The sequence below is a fragment of the Ailuropoda melanoleuca genome, chromosome 6 (assembly GCF_002007445.2).
Source record: "Ailuropoda melanoleuca isolate Jingjing chromosome 6, ASM200744v2, whole genome shotgun sequence".
Classification (NCBI taxonomy): Eukaryota; Metazoa; Chordata; class Mammalia; order Carnivora; family Ursidae; genus Ailuropoda; species Ailuropoda melanoleuca.
This window is the reverse complement of record NC_048223.1, coordinates 80041879-80065476: the sequence shown is the minus strand read 5'-3', so window position 1 is coordinate 80065476 and position 23598 is coordinate 80041879. Positions and strand designations below refer to the sequence as shown.

Here is a 23598-nt window from a genome sequence, read left to right as displayed (position 1 = left end):
AAAACATGGCAGATTTGTGTTTCTCCTTGCTCTTCTTTCCTCCCATGTGATTTCCTAAATTTACCTTTTGTGCTTTTTAGTGATTTTTTTTAAAAGGAAAAAGTTTATATTATTTTAATATTCTTTCGGTGTTTATTGTCTTTCATCACTCAAAAAGGCATTGATTCTCCTGTGATTTTGAACTAGAAAGAAAGGTCTTGCCTTGTGGTTGTGTGTGTATGTGTATGTGTGTGTGTGTGTGTGTGTGTGTGTGTGTGTGTGTGATTTCACCAGCATGCACCCCCTGTACTGTCTTCCCTTCAGCAAGAAAAGCTAGATGTCAGCTTATTTATTTCTGTCTCCCTTGTATTTTTCTTGACTATGATTTTTTGTTGTTGTTGTTGTCCAGGTTGGCTAACGTTCATTTTGTCCTGTGTATTTTCAGGAGCTTGCCCTTTTTGTGCTTTTATTTTTAGAATCCACCGTGTTAGTATACGCCTTTGCAATTCTAACCCTTTTGTGTTTTCGGATCTTAGAGCCCACTCCCCCCTTCTGAAAAGGTCACCCCCTTTCTTCGGCCTGTCTTTTCAGTCTCTCTTCTGTCTCCTGTCTTCTCCTCAGGCCATGTTTGCCAGCTACGTCCCTGAAATCATAGAATTAATAGGAAACCGCAAGAAATACGGGGGCTCCTATAGTGCGGTTAGTGGAAGAAAGTAAGTATGCCAAGAGGTTTTGCTGCCTCCGCTGTGGTAGAATCCTCTCTGCATGCCATTTTTTTTTTGGCTCTTGTTTCTTTGTTTCATGCATGTAGGCAATGTTTGCCCGCTACGTGCCCGAAATTGCTGCTCTCATCCTGAATCGGAATAAATTCGGCGGGACTTTTAACAAACATGGAGGCAGAAAGTAAGTCAGTTGCATCAGAAGAGATGGGGTTGAGTGACATTCCAGAGCCCCTCTGGCAGTGACGCCTGAATCCCGCCCCTCCCCCCTCCCCCCCAGAAGCTTCTGTGAGGGAAGGGCCACATTCTGTGTGGGGTGTGATGTCAGAGTCACCCCAGGAAGCTGTCACCCGCAGACCGACTACCCGGACCTGGGCCCGTTTGGGGCTTTCTTCCCCACCCATCTTTCCGAGACACATCCTGCATTTTTCCTGGAAGGGGTCCCTAAGTAACTGGGCCTGTATTATTTTCTGTCCTAATCCCTCCCCAGGAAACCAAGCTCACGCATTTTTTACATCAACTGGCTTAGTGATTACATTCTGGTCCCCCAGACTAATGTGATGCCATCCTATGGGTTTTGTGTGTCTGTGTGCAGCATTAACATGGGACTGTCCTCCAGCAGGGAAGTCTTAGGGACGGCAAGGTCAAGGTCACCTTGCCTACCATCAAGGCACCTCGGCAGCCAGGAAACCAATTCTCTTTAGCCAGGAGGCACCGAGCTTGTCCTCAGAGGGACTCATTACTCAGCTGAGATTCCTTCTGGGCAAGACAGATTCTATCTATGGTTTGTCAGGGCACGACATACTATTCCTGATGAGTCTTTTGTTTGGCTTCCGTACATCAATGCTTTCTTCTTGGGGACTATTTCATTTTGGGCTCCGATCCTTTTATCAATATCCATATCAATGCATGGGTTTGTCATCAACCAGAGAGTTGACTGCTCTGTAAACAGCAGGGCCCTAGCATCTCTGTCCTCTACTGGCATACCAGGCAGGGCTGGTGGCAACCATTCTTTACTTTTTTTTTTTTTTTAAAGCTTTTTCTTGGGTCTTCAGCTTGGCTGTTTTTGTTTTAACTTCCGTAGAGTAAGAGGCACACGGCTTTAATGTATAGCTCAAGGGATGTGTCCCTATGTACACGCCCAGTAATTACCATCCAGATTGAGATGAAAATATTTTCATCACTCGGGCCCCTTCCCAGTCCTAGAAGCTCCGATTGCAGAACCGAGTCCCCCTGCCCTAATACATTTTCAGGTGAACTCTTGACTAGCCTCTTTTGTTTTTTAAGAGAAAATAAAACCGTAGCACTGCCCTTGCCCTTTGCCTGCGCCTTTCCTGACAGTCCTGTTAGATGGAGCAAACCTCATATCCTGCCGGTGATCCCAGGGCATCCTGAGCTCAGGTGTCCAGTCCTTCGTTCAGAAAATGAGGAGGTGGAAAAAAAAAAAAGACTCATTTTCTTGAACTACCCACAGGACACCAGTTTCCTTTCAAAGGAACAAAGGACAGTGAGCGAGAGGAGGCCAACTGGCGTCTCTTCCGTGGCGGCAGCACATTCCTCCACCTTCCCTCTAATGGAGCCCTCCTCTTCCTATTATCTTAACAGCCCTGGATGAGATGAGCACCAAGCTGTTCTGATTTCTGGGCCATTGGTTGGATCCAAAAGGCCAGATAAGTCCAGAGATTCCCATTGGTCATTTATTCCATTGCCAAGAGGCAAACAGCTCCTCTGTCCATTTCACCTTTAAGGTGTGAACAGGTCGCCATAAAGCAGAAGGCATTCTGAGGAGCTGGGCTCTGTTTATGGCCTCCCACCCCACCAGCTCAGCCAGCATTTCCTTATCACTGCCCTTGAAGAAGCCCATAAAGTCAATTGCCCCGAAGTCTACGTTGAACATATTTCTTTGACTCTCACTCCAGGTACAATGTTTTTTCTCAAAATAGTTTCCCTGGTCCAGTGTGGGTGGGCCAGGTGGCTGGTGGCTTTTGTCGGTGGGCGCCCCAGAGGGGGCCTCAGAACAGCAGTCTCTCACCCGCACCTGGTCAGATCTGGTCATCTTTTTCGCCTTGGCACTTCCACTCAAACCCTCGAGTGCTGATGACTTCAGATCACAGACTTCCCCTGGCTTTTGTCCTGCCTCTGTCTCTGTCATCTTTTATCACGGCCTTTTAGCCTGGGTTTTTTTCTCTTTCTTTTTTTCTTCTCCCTTTATGAAAATACACACTTTGCTTTTAATGTGCTCTTTGGGTCTCCGATGTCCCCCGACCCTGAGGACAGAGAGTAGGTCCTGTCATCAACACTGGGACCGTTCACTTTACTTTACACATTGTTTCCTGGTTCAAAAGCTAATTACTAAGTAGTTTAAAGAAGCCCTTTGGTCACTTAGATCTTTCATCAGAAAATATAAGCTTGGGAAAGGAACGGTAATAAAGGGCCATTAGCACCCTTTGTTTGATGTTGTTTTCCAGTCAGTAGAACAAGATTGATGAAATGTTATGTTTGGCCAAAATTTGAGTTTTCATTTGGAATTCAGTGTTGAGAGAATGGGCTGTCAGAATCAATAAGTTTTCTTTCGCTTGGGATACGGGCATGTGGTAGTAATTAACAATAGAAGGTCTTTAGTTGAGCAACCAAGCATGGATTCTGGCAGCAAACATAACGAGAAACTACAGTTGTTCTATTTCTAACGTCAGAAAGTTTCCAGATAAAATTAAATGCATTTGCAAAAAGAAAGCAGCTAAACTTTGTTGAAAGATAGAGTTCAGACTCTTTAAATAGCAGGCTTTGCCCCGTGTTTTTGTGTATGCAAAACTATATGTGCTAGACTCATGGACACGCATAGGTGTGCATACTCTTCTCCCTAGGATNCAGACTCTTTAAATAGCAGGCTTTGCCCCGTGTTTTTGTGTATGCAAAACTATATGTGCTAGACTCATGGACGCATAGGTGTGCATACTCTTCTCCCTAGGATGTCAGCAAGTGAGTGCCCAGAATGTAATTAAAACATACACATAGTTAAGGAGATTGTTTACGTGTACATATTTTACTCAGAAATGCCTCTCGAACAATGCATTAACTTGTCAGAGAATTTAAGGTAACTTGTGACCCAAAGCTACAGACACGCACAACTCTGAAATCTAACGATGAGTTAGAGTAAAAAACAAAAACCAAAAAAAACCAAAAAATCAAAAACACAAAAATTAGGCAGGGNCCCAAAGCTACAGACACGCACAACTCTGAAATCTAACGATGAGTTAGAGTAAAAAACAAAAACCAAAAAAAAAACCAAAAAATCAAAAACACAAAAATTAGGCAGGGAAGTTCTGGGTTTTGTTTATGCAACACCCAGTTTCAGGATATTGGAGAACATGGGCATTTTGTTGGCACCTCATTTTTGGTTTTCATCTATGTGTTTGGCATAATGTAAGCACTTCACATAGCATCCCCAGAACATCTTCACCGTCAACATGGGGTCAAGGGCCCGGGGTGGCTTTTTCCAACGCCCGTGTCGATGCTCCTCACTTGACCTCCCACAGGACATCCAGATCCAGAGCCAGTGGTAGATATTGGGACACGTGTACATGTGGCTGTCGGCTGTTCATTACTTCATCTTACTATGATGTATCAGGGCCCCTAACAATAGGAATTGGGTGTCAGTAACCAGGGGTTCAATGAGAGGCCCACACAGGCAGTCTCTGTGGGTTGGAGGTCTTGAGGACAATTGGCCTCTTGGGCTGAGACCCCAGATCTTATTCAAAAGGGTAGCCCACCTGCAGCCCAGCCTGCCCCCCGGGGGCATTGCCTCCTTCTCCTTCCTTCCGTGTAAAATCAAAGCTTCTCAGAGGTGGGGGGCAGGAGGGTAAGGCTCCCATGATNTCAAAGCTTCTCAGAGGTGGGGGGCAAGAGGGTAAGGCTCCCATGACCTTTGGGATCCCGGCTTGCTCTCCTTCCTCCCACAGCCCCTGCCGTTTCCCCCAGAGATTTCCTCTCTGTGTGTGACTCAGCCACTCCCTTAGTTTATGAGAACTGACAAGATCATGGTCCGAGGTCACATGGCCAAGGGCCATGGAAAATAATCAGCCACAGAGAGGAATCCATCTGCTGTAACCCCCCTGTTAGAGGTGGCCAGGCTGGGGAGCCATCCAGACCTTGTGTTTCCCATGATGGGCTTCTGGGGCCCCAAACTGAGGCAGTCCTTGGCCAGGTGTTTGGGAGAAGGGACAATGGGGTGGGTTTGGATTATTCTACTGATGTCTGGTAGCCTAATGCTGAGAGGACACAGAGACAGGAGAATGAATAATAGAGGACAAGAAGAAGGCGAGAGGGAGCCAGGAAAGTGAATGAGGTCTACTTGAAGGAAGTAGGGGCTTGTGAGGAGTCTGGGCCCCCCTTCTGGTTGGGGGAACAGTTGTCACAGACTAATCTGGCTCTAGTTCCAATGCAGGAAACCTGTCTGTGGAACTTAAATGCTATGGCTTCCCTTAGAACTTTTCTTTATATAGACAGAAGAGTGCCACATACTTGCAGGTTAGAAGTGAATCACTAAGGCCCAAAACCTTAAGACTGCCTTCTTGGACAGTGGTAACACCTACAAACGTGCATATTTCATAATCCTCACAGCAACCACATAAGGAAAGCATTATCATCTCCCTTTGCAGTGGGTGAGGAAACTAAGGAACAGAGAGGTTATGTGACTTGCCTGACGTCACACAGCGAATAAAGGCTATATTTTATATTTGAACCCAGGGGGTGATTTGCTTCACTGGGCCATGCTGCCTCTAGAGATCATCTCCTGAGATCCCTTTCTGTTCTGAACCCCATGGTCCTATGGTTGTATGTTTTCCTCCACCTCTACCCATAAGTGGAGCCATTACACTGTGCACATGATGGAGAGGAAGAGAAATGCATGAGTATCACTGTGGGCCTCTCTTCTTCCTTATGCTCACTTATTGCTTCCAAGGGTCCCGGCCCCCCAGGGTCAAGAACCAAAAGATGGGGAGGGGACAAAACCATTTCTTTCTTGATTTTTCTCATTTGGTTAGACTAGAAATGCACTTACCTCTTGTACACTTGTAACAATGAGGGGCTCTCAAGGATGGACAGATGGATTATTGACCAAAATGAGATTTGTGCCTTATTCGTGGGTCTCAACATTTTCAACCCCTTCCTGGGGAGTTCATTTCCTAGGTTACCAGCCATGGTGGGCTGTAGCGATCTACCAGATGTGGACCCCCACCCCCCCACCAGGCAGAGCCTACCTGAATGGCATCTTAAGAAGAGCATTCCCTGCCCTGGCAGACATATCCACCTGTTCCCTTCGGCTCCCTGGCTGGTCTAGGGGTGGTTTCTTAACTGTCAGTGAGAATTGGAGTAGTAGGAGCCCCTCCTGGAAAGTCCTGTGTTAAATACATTCTCTGGGTTTATCTCAGAGCTTTGGGTGGGAGTGGTAACCTGCAGGAGGCTGGGTCTTCCCGGAGGGAGTTCGAGCAGTCTGCTTTCCACATGGGGTTGTCACCTCTGGATTGTAAGTGGGAGCCCTAAAGCCATAGAGGTTGGCAGAATTTATCATGCTTTTCCACTTAAAAATGAAAACAGATACTTTACTATGTTCTTTAATGGAGTGGTCATATTTTAAAGAGTATTCAATAATTTAGACAACAATTTCATGAGCTAAGAAATACTAGAGCATAGTTCGCTTCCTGCCTCACTCTCTGTGCCCGTGATCACGTCCACTGGCTCATTTTCAGTCCGCAGATGTTCACTGTGTGCCTCCGTGCCCGGCATGGTGTGGGTTGTGTTGGGTGCCAGGGGTTCAGTGGTGAGCAAGCTCCCTGTGGGACCTGTCCTCATGGGTGTTGCAGTCTCCAGGAAAGGTTACAGGCAATGAGCAAGGCTATGACTGCTGAAAATACCAAGTACAAATTTTAATGCATGTGGCACAAACGAAAACAAAAAAGACTAAAATTCTGTCATAGAGCCAAACAGGGATGACTTATCCTAAAGAAGTCCTGGGAGGTGCCATTTCAGAGGAGGGCATGGTATAGCCCTTTCCGTGGCTGCGGACCCCAGCTTCTGGTGCTGCTAAGCTGAGGAGAGCCAACACCCCAGTTTTAAAATTCATATTTCACGAACCCCTCTTACAACCACCGGTCTTTGTTTCTACCTCCATGGGACTAAGTCTTAAAATCTTGTTTTCCTCTCAGGCTCTACTTTGCCTGTACAGTCGTCTCTACTGACTTACTGAGAGAGGGCATCCTTCTCTGGTTTCTTCTTACCGGGTTCTTATTTAATTCAGTGCCTCTTCTCAGATCAGAAATAGCCGCCTCATCTCTCTCTGTGTGTCCTTATTCCTCACTGAGACCACTTTGTATTCCCTCCTGCCTGGCTTGATTTAAAGTTCCATCTCATTTTCTTGGCCACCCTCAAGCTTTGCCCACTGTGGTTCTAGACCACTTTTTGTTTTTAAAGGATTGGAATTTAAAGGAGCTACTGTGCCCAAGCAGGCATTGCAGTTGACCCTTGAACAACCCGGCTTGAAGTGCATGGGTCCACGTACACGTGCATTGTTTGGGATAAATACGGTACAGTAAATGTGTGTTTTCTCTTATGATTTTCTTGACAACATTTTCTTTTCTCTAGCTTACTTTATTATAAGAATACAGTCTGTAATAACTGTAACATAGAAACTGGGTGTCAATGGACTATGTTCTTAGTAAGGCTTCCGGTCAATAGTAGGCTATTAGTAGTTAAGTTTTCGGGGAGTCAAAAGTTACATGTAGATTTTTGGCTGCACGGGGGTCGGTGCCCCATGTTGTACAAAGGTCAGTGGTATTTCTTTACAGAGACTCACTTAATCTACCCCAGAGTCTATCCTCTCCCCCAAGAGAGCTAGCGTGAGTTCTGCCTTCATCACCGTCCATTCCTCGTGTGATCATCGAGTGCTCACTACACACAGGCACTGGGAGTAAATGTAGTCACAGCCATAGAGGTTTCCAAATATGCCACATCTCTCTTGAGCTATGCATTACATTATTTGGCCACCGAAGTGATTGGAGAGTTCAAACTCAGAGCTTATATCAGCCTCCCCTCTTGGTTCCCAGAGGTGACCGTCTTCCTACAATAACATTTCCATCTCAACTTTTCTGATAAGGGCTGACTCCAGCACTTGGGAATAGGATGTGGGGTTAATTCATGTGGTGTTGTCTTGGGCCCGGTACCATGAGCCTCCTTTCCTTTCCTGTCTACACACAGCTTGGGCAACACTCCCTCTCCCTTCTGCACAGCCTGATGTGGTGGGTGGGGGGTTACTCCTGTGGGGGGGTATTTCCTATAGGATGCCATTTACGATTTCTATATCACAGACATCACTCTGATTGAAATGTGACCGAGGCTTTGCATTTCACACAAACTTCTATCCCTTGACAGGGAAGCCATTCAGCCCTCTCCTTGCATGGCCACATGATTCGCAGCCTGAACTCCCAGCAATGTTTTCAGATTCCTCGATTTTAAAAGCCATAAATTAGCAAATCATCAACATATCACCAGGAAGGATCATCTGGTAGCCATTCTAGTCAGAAGGAAACACAGGCCCCAATAACTGATCTTCACAAAGATATGAAGAACTGTAGACAGACAGATACAGTAAATAGGAAGACAAACAGATAATTCAAGTTGACAGACCATCTTGGACTGATTACACATTCTGCTTTGATTAGCATTAAACTTTTGGGGGAGGAAAAAAGAATTGAGATTGCCCTAATACTTTGGAAAAATGACCCCTTGACTACTTCTGAAATTCAGAACCGAGGGGCAGATACCAAAAGCAAGTGTCATTAGATGCTGTATCATATAATGTAACATGCTAGGTATTCCTTTCTGATGAGAGGGGTCTTGGTGGGTGTGGATGTGGGCACTTCTTTCTTTGCATCTGCTTTGGATTCTTGTAAGCCACATCTTCAGTCCCTTTCAAACTTGAAGCTCTATTTAAAGAGACTTGGATGCATATTAAATCAATTTCCTGATAATACTAATGGAATGAAGGCTTGTCCCTCCTCCCCCCTCCACTTTCTTCCCTTCCACACACTTATCAAAATGTTCCAGCTATTGTTCTGAAAACAAGAATAGAGATGTAGGTGGGAGATGAACTGTGTACCTAAAAAAATAAAAAAAGTCATATTCAAACCTAGACTTTTGCTCTCAGATATTCTTTCTTCCATAAAAAAACCCATTCCAAATATGACTTTTCTAATTATAATCCCCGAAGAGTCTTTCTGCTCCATCTCACGTTCCGTTGGGTGAACCCTCGCTGGATAGGTTCTGAATCTACAGAGCAAACGCCACCCTCCAAGAGCGAGTTGCAGTGTTTTCTGTCTTCCTGCTGTGTCTTTCCTTGGGATAGAAGTCTTTCCAGAGCTGTGCACAGTGCTTCCTAGTAGACTTGGGGTTTGTCCCGCTGATGCTGCAGTCATACACCAGGAAACTTTCTAGCTGTCCAAGCCCATTGTCTCTTTCTATTAAAAGAACTTTAGAGGCTGTTGCAATGTGAGGCTCATGGAAACCTGATTCTGTGTCGCTCAGGGTTCGAGGTTGCACATCTACTATGAGTGTTGGGAACAATGACCTGCTCCCCCTGCAGAACCATGGGGACTGCTCCAGATGTGGGTATCGATTGTCAATAAAAGCAATCTTATCTCCCCCCCATATACCTTCTTAATTAGGGGACATGGATGGAGGCAGTTCAGAGATAGATTCATGCCCATCTCTGTGGGAGGTTTTGTGACCTTAGCCACTGACCTCAAAGGCAAATGTCAGCTACGCTGTAGAACAGATTTAGGGAAGTTCCCATCCCAACATGTTTACTCGGCTCACAAGTATGTGAGCCCCTGCCGTGTTCTAGTCACTGTGCTAAGTGCTGTGGTTAAAGGATGAGCAAGAACACGTGTTTCTGCCCTCCTGGAGCTTACCTGAAACTTGGACCAGTCAGAACCACCCAGGGAACAAGTGGCAGCTAAACGGAAGCTTGATTATGTAGGAGCATCACCCCAGTGGAAAGCTTTTGGGCAGGAGTTTTCTTCAATGAAATGGTGAAGGCTGCAAGCTTTTTAGAGGGAGTGCTTCTAAAAGCAGTTGATAATTCATATTGTTGAAATGTACCCATTGCAGAGTTTGGGGCAAAGGTAACAGCAGGGTCACTTGCGCCTCTAAAAACCTATGGATCTAATGATGGACCCAGTAAAACAGGGATGCAGAGAGACTTGGGAGGGTGGGGAGCTGCTGATGCTACCCCCTCTTTTTCATCGCTTACGGTGTCCCCCAGTGGTGTGTTATGCCCCAGCAAGCCCTGGAGCCTGTGGACTCCTCCCAGCTCTTATATGTGTAAGAGATGCTGGAGGCCATCTAGAATGTTGGGTCTACTCGCAGTGGGTTGGACAGCTAGCAGTGTGTGCTAACTGGGGCCACACCTTTGGGTATGGCTGGGGATCAAGGCCAGGATATGTTAACTTGATTGTCTTTATGGGAAGGTAGACCCAACAAGATATGCTCTAGGGCCATGATGCATGATTTACCTGGGGTGTTAACGGGGAGGTGGGGCTCGCTTTGCAAATCAAAGCTAACATACCTCCCCTCTACACTGGCAAGTAAGAACCATTTCTTTGCATGGACTTATTTTCCCTCTTTTCCACCTTCAGCCCTGAAGGGTGCGGTTGACCTTTGCCTGGGTCTTCTCTTCTCTGGGTGCCTCACGTTCAGAAGCAGCGCCACCCAGTGGAGACAGGCAAATCTGCTTTGATCTGCATAGAGCAAAGTGCTGTTCAGTGCCCTGATTGCACTGTAAGAGCAGAGCACCATCTAGGATTGGAAGACTCAGGTCAAAGGAAGACTGACTTGAAAATGGCCAAAGGCCACCAAGCCTGCAGTAGTGGGATGACTACAACGTGGAAGGGCCAAGGTGTTGGGGAGACACAGTGTTATTTGTGAGAGTCGGGCAGTTAGGGAATTGCCTACTTAAGATGGCCGTATAAGTCCTCTTCCAAGAAGGAAGGAAAGGAAGAGGGGAGAGGAAGAAACCAAAATAATACCAGCCTACTGGGTCGTTGTGAAAATTAAGTGAAACACTAAGGTGAAGGTAAACAGCTCTTCCAGTTAGGGGCTCTTCAGTAATAAACAACAGAAATAGATTCTTGCTAACTCGAGCAGAAAAGGAATTTCTTTGGACGGTTAGAGTACCTTATGGAATTTAGAGGAGCTGATGAGCAAGATTTCAGAAAGGACACGGTTGAGCCAGCCAAGCTGCCCTGGGACCCAGCAAGCAGAAACTCAGGGACGGTCATGACAGGGTTTTGCCGTCAGGGTGGATCCCACCGGGACTTAGTGTCACTCCATTCAAGACTGAGAAGCATTGATTGGCCTGGCTCGGGCAGGGAAACTTGATTCAAGGTTCCAAGACTGTATCCGACTAAAGAGAACTGGCTCCCCAAATTAAAACTGAGGTACCATTGACAGAAGAGAGGGTGTCTGCTGGACAGGTCAATCTAACCAATAGCTCCTGCACTACAGTTCTCCGAATTTATTGATTGATTTTTTTAAAGGTTTATTTATTTTAGAGAGAGAGAGACACACTGAGAGAGTTGGGGTGAGGGGCAGAGGGGGAGAGTCTCAAGCAGACTCCATGCTGAGCCCGGAGCCTGATGCAGGGGCTCAATCTCATGATCCTGAGATCGCAACCTGCGTCGAAACCAAGAGTCAGACGCTTAACCAGTTGCGCCACGCAGGCGCACCTCTGAGTTTATTTTTAAGGCTTGGACTGAGGCTCCCTTTAGGCAACAAGCTACAAGAGATGTGTGCTCACCTGTGTTTGTGGTCTAATTATGGAGATCAAATTGTGATCTAGGATGGTGGAGGCATAGACACAGACCCCTCTGGCGTGGTTTAGGTCCTGACCTCCTGCATATGGTAAGATGCACCCACTTTGTGCAGAAAGTTCTGGTCTGGTCAGGACAACTCAGTATTCACTGTTGGCCCTACTAGTAGTCTGTCCTGTGACCTTGGGGCTCTGTTTTACAGAGGTGCCTTTGCTGCACTGTTGGGATCTATTTGCTCAGCCTTCTGCCCCTGTTTAGGGAAACAGCAAAACAGCCTGTCGCTTCCAGAATAGCTCTATTGACAGCTGGATGAGATGATTACTTTATTCTCTTCCTCACTAGGAGGGAGAAGGCATTTCCTTTCTTTGTAATTAGCAAAGTACTAGCTGTGGCCCTGGGTAGGAGACTTTCTTATCTCTAAAGCTCCTTGGGCTTTTCATTTGCTTGTTTTGTTTTTTCATTTGTTTTAACCGGAAATGGCTAAAGCCTGGGTTTGAGATTGTGACCTCAATACACATTCACAGTTGTTTTGTTTGCATTTTTATCCTCCTTACACGTACTGTTCTCTCACAAGCTCAAAACCTGGTAGTAGATCTGAGGAGGCAGAATCAGCCAATGATCTAACCTGACCATCTCGCGGTTGACTTAATTTTCTTCTACACTTACAGTGGCAGAGGGTGGCCAAGACAAGCACACCTTACCAACCAGTCCATTGGTTGGCAGATAGTTCTGGAAAGCTTTGGGGGTCCTGACTGAGGTCCCAAGGTGGGGTAGAAGGATGGGACCCACATAGCCTAGAGCTAGCTTTTCTTGGCCAAAGGCGAACACTCCTATGTGGAAGTCAGTTCCTTTGGGACAGGCTCTCAGTACAGGAGGAAGTGGGAAGGCGGAAGTTGGATCAGCCTCCTTCCTTTTGGGCAGTGAGGTCCTGCACCTCAGGGGAAAACCTGGGTAACCGTCACCCTGAAGGACATGACCCAAACCAGGGGAAGCTGTGTGACAAAACAGCCAAAGAAACTACCACCAGGTGATAATGGAATGTCAAGCCCAGAATCTGCCAAAACCTCAGCTTGCATGAGAGTCTTGGAGAGATAGTTATGTGGACACTGAATGGTTCAAATTCAACCTTGGAGGGACAACATGAACTTAGAGTACTGACCACAGTGTGATTTGGGTTGTAGGGTCTCTCGCCACCCATACCCTGCTTTCTGTATGATAAAATGCTGCTGAATTCACTTGACAAGTCCTTCTTAAAATTCATTCCCATCAAGCCAGTGGCTACCAATGGCGGGGGCGGGGGGGCAGGTTGGATGGAAAGAGCATGATTAGAAGTCTCAGCAGAAAGACAGAAGAGATTCTAGCATATGTATTTGATATAAATATTATAGTTTTACAGAGACATCTAGATCAATATATGCCACGTTTCATCTACCTCTCTGACAAAGTGAGCACAATGTATTCAGGGAAAGCTGTATAGGATTTTCAATTTACTCTGTGTGATTTATTGTGACAAGATAGCTATGGGTTTTTTAAGTTCTTTATACTTGTTCCAGTAAAAATGGATATAGTATCTTTAAAAATAAACAGCCCAGAGCTGTGCATTTTACATTGTCTTCCTAGAATGAGGCTCGGCTAAAGAGAGATCTGAGACCTTCCTGCCCTGGGGTGGGGGGGGGGACCACAACCTGATGCAGTCAGATTTGCCTCAGTCCTGCTCTTTGGCTGTTTCGAGGGGATGGGGTGGTGGGGAGGGTGAGCAGGGAACTGAATTAGGAAGTATTGCAGATGTCTAGACGATACAATACGCTAGTGGCATGAGCTAGAAGGGGCAGAGAGCTGGAACTTGGTGGGGGGATCCATCACTGTCTGTGGATGCAGTCCACTCTGTCTGGCCCCCTTTGTTTTTTAGTGACTGGCGCCCGTCTACTGATTCCCAGTTCAGGCTCCTTTCAGCAGTATCAGCCTTCCCTTTCTCTAGAAGGCATCAAAGCAAGGGGGTAGGGCAGCTCTTGCTCTGCTACTCACCATGTACTAAATGTCTGGGCCTCAGTGTCCACATTAAGATAATAATGCAGTCACTAGACTGAACATTCTCGAAGGGCCATTCTGATACTAAGATAAACATAAGTCTACGAAGTGGAGCCCATCCCTGTCACAGTTCCCTTTCTCAAGGCTATTGGCTCTAAGCAACACTTCCCGAGTCTTCTTAAAATTGTGTAGGTTTTAGTTCTCATTTACTCAACTCAACCTCCATGGGTCTCTGGAGGCCTCATTCACTGGAGCCTTGAAGAGTTTGGGGGCCCCCCTCGACACCCTCCTCTTATGCCTCTTGCCCTGGGTCACCTCCCCTAAGTTGTCCATTCTGAAAGGCACCAGTGGAACTGAGCTCTAAAACAGGTCCCAGCTCCATGGGGGCATCCTGACTTCCCTCCGCCATCTTCAGGAAGGAAGTAGACTGATAGAGGAGAATGCGTGGGATTTCATTCTGGAGGTGGAGATGCTTAATGATGGGAGAGGTACACCCATATTCATTTAGTGAGGATGTACCCATGAAAAAAGCACTTAGTAGTTTGGTAAATGCTGTTAGAGTTTGTAATAGTCAAGCATTATTCTTATTGTGGTTGTCATACTCATCTACTGACGCCATGTTTGCTCCGGGACACACAAGTGTTACCCACTCCTAATTTGGTCCAGCCTGTGTTTACGGAGCCCTGCCTCCAAACCAGGCATGCTTGCTTACACTGGATGACTAACTCTTTTACACATGCCATCTGCTACTATTTTGGCATTTAAGATGCTTCTTCATGCATCTGAGGGGAATCTTTTAATCCAGCCATTAACATTGGTTTATCCCAAGAAAGATTTGTTTACAGAACTCGACAAAATTTAAAAAACAAAGAAGTCCCATCAGATCAGAAATGGTTATTGATTTAGGTTAGTTGGCCATCTTCACAAACCACGTTCCCAGGCCCTATAAAATCCATCATTAAGAATGCCAATAGTTTAGGGATGCCTGGGTAGCGCAGTCATTAAGCGTCTGCCTTCGGCTCAGGGCGTGATCCCGGCGTTCCGGGATCTAGTCCCACATCGGGCTCCTCCACTAGGAGCCTGCTTCTTCCTCTCCCACTCCCCCTGCTGTGTTCCCTCTCTCTCTGGCTGTCTCTCTGTCACATACATAAATAAAATCTTAAAAAAAAAAAAAGAATGCCAATAGTTTAAAGACATTCAAATCCAGAGCCACGTTGGGAACAGTGTTGGTTACCATCATAGTGTAACTTTCCTAAATAGTTTCCACCGTCAATGGATCATTTATCTCTGGGATCCTTAGGCTGGTGAGGCGGTCCTGGGCTGGACATAATATATAATGTCTAAAATGGATATCTGCATCACTTTGCCATCCATTGGCTTGCCAGATTGTGTGGCTTCAGTGTCAAAAAACCTGGATTAGAGTTTCTGCCATCACTCAGCCTTTGCTGCCTTGACCACATGCAGCCAGCATCTAGTGATGCCACCAGCACTGGGATGTTTTAAGTGCAAACCATCTCTTTCCATCACAGTCCCAAGGCTAAGCCTCTCTCCTGGCCCAGTGAGGACCCCTCCAGCATCCCCTCCACTGTGTGACCAGGAGGACATCCTGCTGGCCCAGCCCTGCCTGCCATCAAGGAGCGGAAGCTGAAATACTCCAGCCTCTGCTCTCTGCACCCCATCGCCTTCATCTTAGTGAGCATTAGAGCCGGGGACCTGGGTCACATCCTGGGCAAGTCACTTTCTTGCTGTGGGATGTCAGGCATGCGACTTAAGGAAATTGAGGTTAAGAGAGGTTATCTGCAAAGATGCAGATTGTAGGAACATAGGGTTGTTTGAGGATTAGGTGAGATTCCAGGGGTCCTAGAGCACTTTACATCTGTTACCTACTGATTTATAGATATCACATGAATCCAACCATTTAATACTGCTTACAATGGCCCAGACCCTTTACTAGGCCTTTCACATGTATGATCTATTTAAATAAATCCTCAAGATAACCTCATGAATCAGGTACTCGCTCCAGCCCCTCTGAGTCTCTGACTCTATAGTTGTAAAATGCAGAATTGGTATCTTGCCTAAGACTATTTAGTTATTTAGTGTCTGAGCTGAGCTAACCCAGGGCTATCAAAGTACGAATTTCACATGGTAGATCTGTAGGTGTCATGGAAGCTGGCGGAGATAATTTGGGATGAGGATCTTTCTGGCATCCTTCAAATCGTGCACCGTGAACAACCATCACTCTGCATCCAAGGAGGGCACACCCCGCTCCCAGTCTTAGAATATTTTCAATTGTATTTTCAATCATGGAGGATACAACAAATGCTTCTTCTCTTCTCCCAGCAATAACATCCTCCCCCCAACTACTGTCCCTGGAATTTTCAAAAGTCTTGATAGTATTTCTGGAAAGTAAATTTTCCCTTTTCACTGTCCATCCCTTGTGCTCCTGCAGAGCCCCCTGTGCTCCCTCAGACGGGCTAGTGGGAGCCGATCTTCCAATGCAGATGCTGAGTTAAAGAGGTGACTTCTCCCCATCCGTCAACTCTAACTGCATTCAAACATGTTCAATATGTGGGCTTCTTGATAACTTCCACTGCATGGAAAACAAAATGGAGGGAAATGATTATTGGCACAAAAGGGGGAAGTCATAAATCTTCAAATCAGATATAGGACAGATTGGAACAATATGGGTTCTCCAAGGTTGCCGTGATAATATACCTAATAACTCTCCTTGGGCAAAAAGGCAATCTGCTTTCAATCAATCTCACTTTTTCTGAGCAAAAATACCAATTATGTTGAAGGAAGATTTTTTTTCTCCCTTTTTGATAAAGGCTGCTCTCCACCCCAGAAATCATGCTGTAGCTAAAAGATATATATTCTCAATTGTCTAGAATGGTATTGGACAGCCGGCATCAAATGAGAAAAGTCAATCCTTTTTTCCTCTCCTCTCCTGCCTGCATTTGTCTACTTCTTAAGAGAAGTGAAAGCTAATTAAAGGCTTAAGGGATAATATTGATTGCATTGGAATATATTTTATATGTACCCAGCACATTTTCAACTAGGAGAACCCTGACTCTTTCTAAGGCTGAATAAATCAGCTGGCGGGGCCTTTGATTCAAGGGTGAGAGGGTGAGCTCATCTCCTTCCCTTCCACTTCTCACACATCTGTCTCAGAGATGAATGATTTCAGAACAGGGAGAGGGAATGCTGGCAGATGTTCATTCAGTCCTTTGCGTACAGGATGGAAAGGATGAATGTTCAGGCATTTCCCCGGACCTATCATTGATTCGGTTCCAGGTTTGAAAAATCACCAGGCTTCTACTGATATAGAACTTTAAGCTTTGCCGTGCCTGGGGCAGGAAGCTGGCCGGGTGGTATTAACCTCTTAGCTCCCTCATCTATTGAATGGGGATAAGGAGCTTGCCCAGGATTATAGACATCCTTGGTGGCAGAGCAAGGAATCCAGTCTGGCTTATTCTCACATCCAGGTGAGAGGGAGGGCCCCCACCACACATCTGTCCTGTGGAGGTGCCCATACGTCAGATTCATGCTGGCCTTGTTCACAGTCATGGAAGTCTGCAGGCAGAAAGCATTAGAATTGCCCCCATGTAGCCCCAGATGGCAGATCAAGAGGGAAATCCTGTGTCTCAGTCACTTTCTGAACGCACCTGGCAAATTCAAAATCAGAACTCTTATGCAAAACATGCAAATTCATTTGCAGCCTGTTTTGTCCATATCAGTACACATGCATTACAGGAAATGTTTTAAGAGATGACAGGATAAAAATGTATATAATCCAAGCATTCTGTTCACGTCCCGCGTTCTGACACACGGTGTATTTCCGGAGGGAGTTAGTCATGTGGGTTTGGGGCATTTGGATGGGTGGCCAAGGGACCTCCCTTAACCTGGCCAGTACTGGCTAGAGAACAAAGTGATCGTGGTGGAATGTCTCTTCTGAGGCACCCCACGGACAGTCTTTCCTCCCCGTGATGGCCTCTGCTTGGCCGGCCACTGAGTACGGCCCCGTAACAATAACAGTCCATAGCGGTGGTATTAGTAACTGCACTGTGTATATTATTGATTTACTCTTTGTTCTGCATCCTTGTCCTTTCACCAGTGAGTTTACTGCCTTATTCTCACACACTTAATCAAGCACCAAATTACAACGGGAGGGCAGGCTCTTGTAATGGCATCTAATGGAACATTAGATGGAACATTGCATAAGCGATCATCACTTCCTCCCATTATGAGCTGCCTCCAGCCAATGAGCTTTCTGCCTTATTGGAATGTGCACAGAGCAATTATGAGGTGCAAGGGGCCTAGCCATTCTAAATTTTTTCCCATGAAATTACCGTGCTTCCGTGTTCGCCACCTGCCCATGCCTCAGAGCCTGGCCAGGGATTCAGCCTCTGTCCCTAGCAGCCCGAGAGGCACAGGGACCTGGGCTGAGCCCCTTGCTAGTCTTCTTATTTGAAGTCAGCAGGTTTCCTCTTCACAGTCGGGCCCCAGCATTGGGTCGTGGGGCTAACGCTTGCACCAAAGGGCTTAGTCCTTTTTTTTTTTTATTATATTGTGTTAATCACCATACAGTACATCCCCAGATTCCGATGTAAAGTTTGATGCTTCATTAGTTGCGTATAACACCCAGTGCACCATGCAATACGTGCCCTCCCTACTACCCATCACCAGGCTATCCCCTTCCCCCACCCCCTCCCCTCTGAAGTCCTCAGTTTGCCTCTCACAGTCCATAGTCTCTCATGTTTCATTCCCCCCTCTGATTACCCCCCTTTTCTTTATCCCTTTCTTCCCCTACCGATCCTCCTAGTTCTTATGTTCCATAGATGAGAGAAATCATATGATAATTGTCTTTCTCTGCTTGACTTATTTCACTTAGCATTATCTCCTCCAGTGCCGTCCATGTTGCAGCAAATGTTGAGAATTCGTTCTTTCTGATAGCTGAGTAATATTCCATTGTATATATGGACCACAGCTTCTTAATCCAGTCATCTGTTGAAGGGCATCTCGGCTCCTTCCATGATTTGGCTATTGTGGACAATGCAGCTATGAACATTGGGGTGCATATGGCCCTTCTCTTTACTACGTCTGTATCTTTGGGGTAAACACCCAGTAGTGCAATGGCTGGGTCATAGGGTAGTTCAATTTTTAACTTTAAGGGACCTCCACACTGTTTTCCATAGTGGCTGTACCAACTTGCATTCCCACCAACAATGTAGGAGGGATCCCCAAAGGGCTTAGTCCTGATGCAGCATCAGATAGCAAATGTCAGTGGCCCCAGGGTAGGCAGACTGGTTCAGATTCATCAGATGGGTCCAGAAGGCCAAAGATGTTGGGGGGATTGTTGTCCCAGCAGTTCTGGAAAAGAGGCTCTTCTCCTCAGGGGAAGCCACCATTTCTAGAAACAGAAATTCAAACCTATCTGGATCACCATTCCAGCCTCATCCCTTTCTAGCTTCTCTCCATCTTGAAGTAAAATGCTTTGGCTTTCATGGAAATCCCAGGCACCCTAGGGAAGCAGCTATCTGGGGACGCACAGCCTGTGGCATGATCTCCGATTCCATAGGCGTCCCATCCCCATTTAGCCCTGAGTAATGCTCACTTACTGTAAAGTGTTACATGCCCCCATTGTCGGAGAAGTTATGGCGGAAAAATGCAAAATTTCCTTTTTACTGCTTATGGCCAGCAGAGCCCATAACGTGTCAAGCCGCACATTAGCCACCCTGATAAAAGTCCGCTTTCTTACACACGAAATCATCGTTTCAGCAAGATTTGTTATCTCATTACCTGATAAGCTCTATGTCATAAACCAAGACTCATTCGGTAAATCTCTCAAGAGGACGCTTTGTGGGCAGAAAGGGAAAGATATGAATCTGCAAGGGACTTGATAATGCAGCATTTAAGCACAAGCATAATGTCACTTATTGTTAAATGCATAAAACCACTTGGCCAAACGGTTGGGCTTTTAATGGGATTTTGTGCAGCATCAGGTGAGAAGCCATATGCCTTTTCTGCCGAGGAGTCTCTGAACACCTGCCAGCACCACTGCTTTGCCTCACAGCCCTCTGGGGATGGGAGCTGGACTTTAACTGAGGCCTCGGGAGGAGACGAGGGCTTCCCTGCAGCTGTGCGCTTCCTCTGTCTTGCCCGGGGTGGGGGCCGGGTCAGCGCAGGGCTGGCCCCATCTAACTGGCTTCTCTTATCCAGGCACATTGTGGTCTGCGGACACATCACTCTGGAGAGTGTTTCCAACTTCCTGAAGGACTTCCTGCACAAGGACCGGGACGATGTCAATGTGGAGATCGTCTTTCTTCACAAGTAAGGGCCCCCTGCTGTTTCAAGGTCCTCCACCCAACCTGGCACTCTGAGGAGGACCCCCTGAACGTCTGTAGGAGTGGTGGTGCGGGGGGCCGCGCTGGGGGGCAGTGCAGAGTTGAATCGGCCACAACCCCTGGTGGCCTCCTTGGAGAGGACAATATGGAACCAATGGAAAGGGAACCAACCCATTAGTTCAGTGGTGAGAACGGCTCCTGCCTCTGTGGAGGCAATTCTGGCAAATGAGAGCGAAGTTCATTGTGGGTCAAACACGTCATTACTGTCCCATCAGCTGTCTGGATCGATTCGATCCAGGTGTGTCCACAGTGTCTGGTGTGGAATGATTAGCTGTCTGGTGTGGATTCTTTACAAGTGCAGGAGTGACAGAGTGGCCAGGCAAGACACAAACGTAAGAGGAAGCAGGGTATAAAGTACTAATAACAGCTGTAACAACAATTGCCGTTTCTAGAACCCTCAGTGTAGGACTGGTCCCTGTGCTGGTCCCCATGCATACTATCTCTCCTTTCATCCACACAGAGAGTCAAAGTACATGCTGTGAACTCCGAGTATTCCATATGAACCTTGCCGAAGAAGTTATTTAACCTCCCCGGGCCTTGGGTTTCACATTCATAAGATAGGGAGATCACCATGGTTTCATTCTACCACTTAGGGAGAATGAAAAGAAATAATCCATGTAAAAAGTATGCAGAGCAGAATCAGGCACACAGTAAGTGCTCAATAAATGTTAGCTATTATTGTGAAAGATAAACTATATTAGGTTGATAAGCAACTTAGAAGATAGGTCTTACTATGTTTGCTATACAGTTGAGGAAAGAAAGACCTCTCCTTCTGCTCAGTGTTGTTGGGATTTTTAAGCTTTGTCTGATCCCCTTTTAGGTAAAAGTTAGTCTGACACAGGGATAGAGAGTCTGGGGACTTAGGCATGTTGACTTGGGTGGCACTGTCTTCTTCTTTGATGGAAATGGGGCCACCATAGGGCCAGCACTAGCCCCAAGTTACCAAGGGACAAAGCTTATGAGTTGGCTCCATAGGGGGTTGACTCAATCCTGCTCTGAGATCCCATGGAAGTTGACTTCCCTATAAGCTTCCTTCTGACATTTGTTCACAGAATACCAAACTGGCCACCATGTCAGAGCACCAGCATTTTGCTTCTCAGCACTGAATTCTCCAAGTTCTGAAAAGACCAGCCAGGCCACGAGCACAGGAGCAGAGCTCACAGATCCAATTCAGTGCTTAGCCTCTCATTACCAGCTGAGGGGCCCATCCTCTGCAGAGCATTACAGAAGGGTTCAAGAGAAGTCATGTGCGAAGGTTCTGCCCTCATATTGGTTGGGCATTTCAAGATGAGCACGTGTGCAACAATTAGAGCTCAACATCTAACCTGCATTCACAGACTGAAGTCAGTTTAGTCAAGAGGCAGAACTGCACCGGGCATTTGTGTCAGGGAGAGACCACCATTTCTTGCATGACCAGGCAGACTTCCCAAGAAGGGTCTGACTGTAATGGATCTCAAAGACTGGTGCGATTTGCACAGGCTCTGTTTCTCTCTCACCCACTGCTTGAGTCTGAATCAACAAGCCGGCGGCTAATGCTTCACTTGCTGGGATTCACCTTCGTGTCCCCAGCATCTGTCAGTGTCAGCATTTTAGTAGATGGCCCAGTTAATTAACCTCTTGAAGCTTTGGGTTAATAACATCCCTTCCTCTAGGGTTGTTTTGAAGTTTAAATGAGTTAATACTTGTCAAGTGCTTGGAATGGTGTCTTCCACTTAGTAAATGCTCGAAAACATTAACAATTCGTACTAAGTACTTAATGAATGTTAGGCAAGTGTTGACTGACCCAGTTCTTGGTACCTAGTAGGTTCAAACCAACTATCATCTCCCAGCACCTAGCCTGATACCTTATAGAATAGATATCTTTCATCTCTACAGAAGTAATAAATGGATGAATAGGTCAATCAGTGTTTTAATCCCTGTCCTCCAATGGGAAAGGTGTCTGTACAGCTTAGCACTAAGAATGATGAATAGCGTACACACGTATGAGTCAAGAACAGTACCAAGAGTAAATTAACTCTGTCTGTGGCTGCTCAGAGGTGACGTGTTTTGATCCAGGCCCTGGGGAATGAGAAGTCCATGTGGCTGAGAAGCAGAGAAGAGACTTTGAGGGAGGAATGGCAGGAGACTCTGCCAGGGGAACCTTTGACTAATCTCTGATGTCACAGCTCAGTCTCTCTATTCATAAAATAGAGACTCCATTCCTAACAAAGTTGAAGACATTTCGCCTCACAGGTCTCAGACTTTGTAAAGACCACGAGCCTCTTTACTTTACCTTGGTACTGGTTTGGGTTTTCAGTGGCCTGGGGTTTTATTTCTCTTGAGTGTGAGCCTTTTATTTCTGGTAAGAAAGGGGGCTACTTTGAGGGTGAAAGCCTTTTTCTAGGTCTTTCTCTCTGGAAGTCAGAGAGAAAGAAGGCCATGGAAGCAGAAACACCTGAGTCAATTATATTAATGGCTGTTTCTTCTCTCCCTGCCAGCATTTCCCCTAACCTGGAGCTTGAGGCTCTGTTCAAACGACATTTTACTCAGGTGGAATTTTATCAGGGTTCAGTCCTCAATCCACATGATCTTGCAAGAGTCAAGGTAAGAAGGAAGAGGTGACTTCTGCTTTTACTCCATCTGAGAGGGGGTTGACTCTCTGGTGAGGGCATATGCCTCCTAGGATGGCCAAGAGTCACCTCCACACCCCTAATGAGATAAGTCAAATGCCACCAGCCTTGGCATCACCCTTCCACTGGTCCCAGAGCTTCATTCCGCTGGCACTTGCTAGACCACTTCCCTCACTTGGGCTAGTCATAAAATGAAAGTTGTTTTGCCAGTTCCTCCATATCAGCACTCCTCAAGGAGGTAGACCAGTTGTAGGGATTCAGTAGACTCATTTACAACATAATAATCAAGTAATTCCCATCTTAAATGCTTAAGTTGTACTCAGTGTAGCTCTGAAATCTATTATTTACATTGGAAAGGAATATGAAGGCTAAAGTATAAATAAAATTCTACCAGGCCATAAAACATTTTGAGCTTCCCTTTTTTTTTTTCTGCCACCAAAGACTAAAAGCACAAACTAAACATGCAGATATCTGATATCATTTGGTAAAGGGCTAATCTTTCATTCCAAAATCTGCTAAGTTAGAATCTTCTTATAAAGCAGACCTGAGGCTTATAAAGGAAAAGGATACAGCAAAGTGGCATCTGCTGCTTTGCTCATTTTGTATAGATTTTGTAAGCACATTCAATATTTGCATGGCAGTGGGTATAGATTAATATTGTGAATCCACTGACATCTAAATGCAAACTGTGGTCACTACATAATTCAGTAAATAATGTCATTGGCAAACATGAATAAGCAGAAGGATCTGGGTAAATTCTTTGAATATTAAAGAAACCTAGAGACAATTTGTGACATGCCATGGAGGAAACCATGGCCTCCCACCAAAATGCAGGAATGGTCTATTAAGTACAACATATCAAGTGAGACAGATTGCAGACCTGAGCCAGCACGAGAATTCTTACGCTTATAGAGTCTGGTTAATCTTAATATTATCCAGACATGATCCAAGTTATGACTAATGTGAAATCTAATGAGAACTTGGAGAAAATAGTTAC

At 46.0% G+C, this 23598-nt stretch overlaps 1 protein-coding gene across 26 annotated transcripts in view; it reads left to right on the top strand.

The window, feature by feature from the left end:
• KCNMA1 (potassium calcium-activated channel subfamily M alpha 1) overlaps nucleotides 1–23598 on the top strand; it is a 712564-nt gene that overhangs the window by 487454 nt on the left and 201512 nt on the right. For all 26 annotated transcript variants that reach the window (XM_034662731.1, XM_034662737.1, XM_034662736.1 and 23 more), the window contains 3 exons: nucleotides 601–692; nucleotides 19808–19918; nucleotides 22470–22575. In XM_034662731.1, the coding sequence (XP_034518622.1) occupies nucleotides 601–692; nucleotides 19808–19918; nucleotides 22470–22575 (309 nt within the window). The remainder of the gene's footprint in view (nucleotides 1–600; nucleotides 693–19807; nucleotides 19919–22469; nucleotides 22576–23598) is intronic.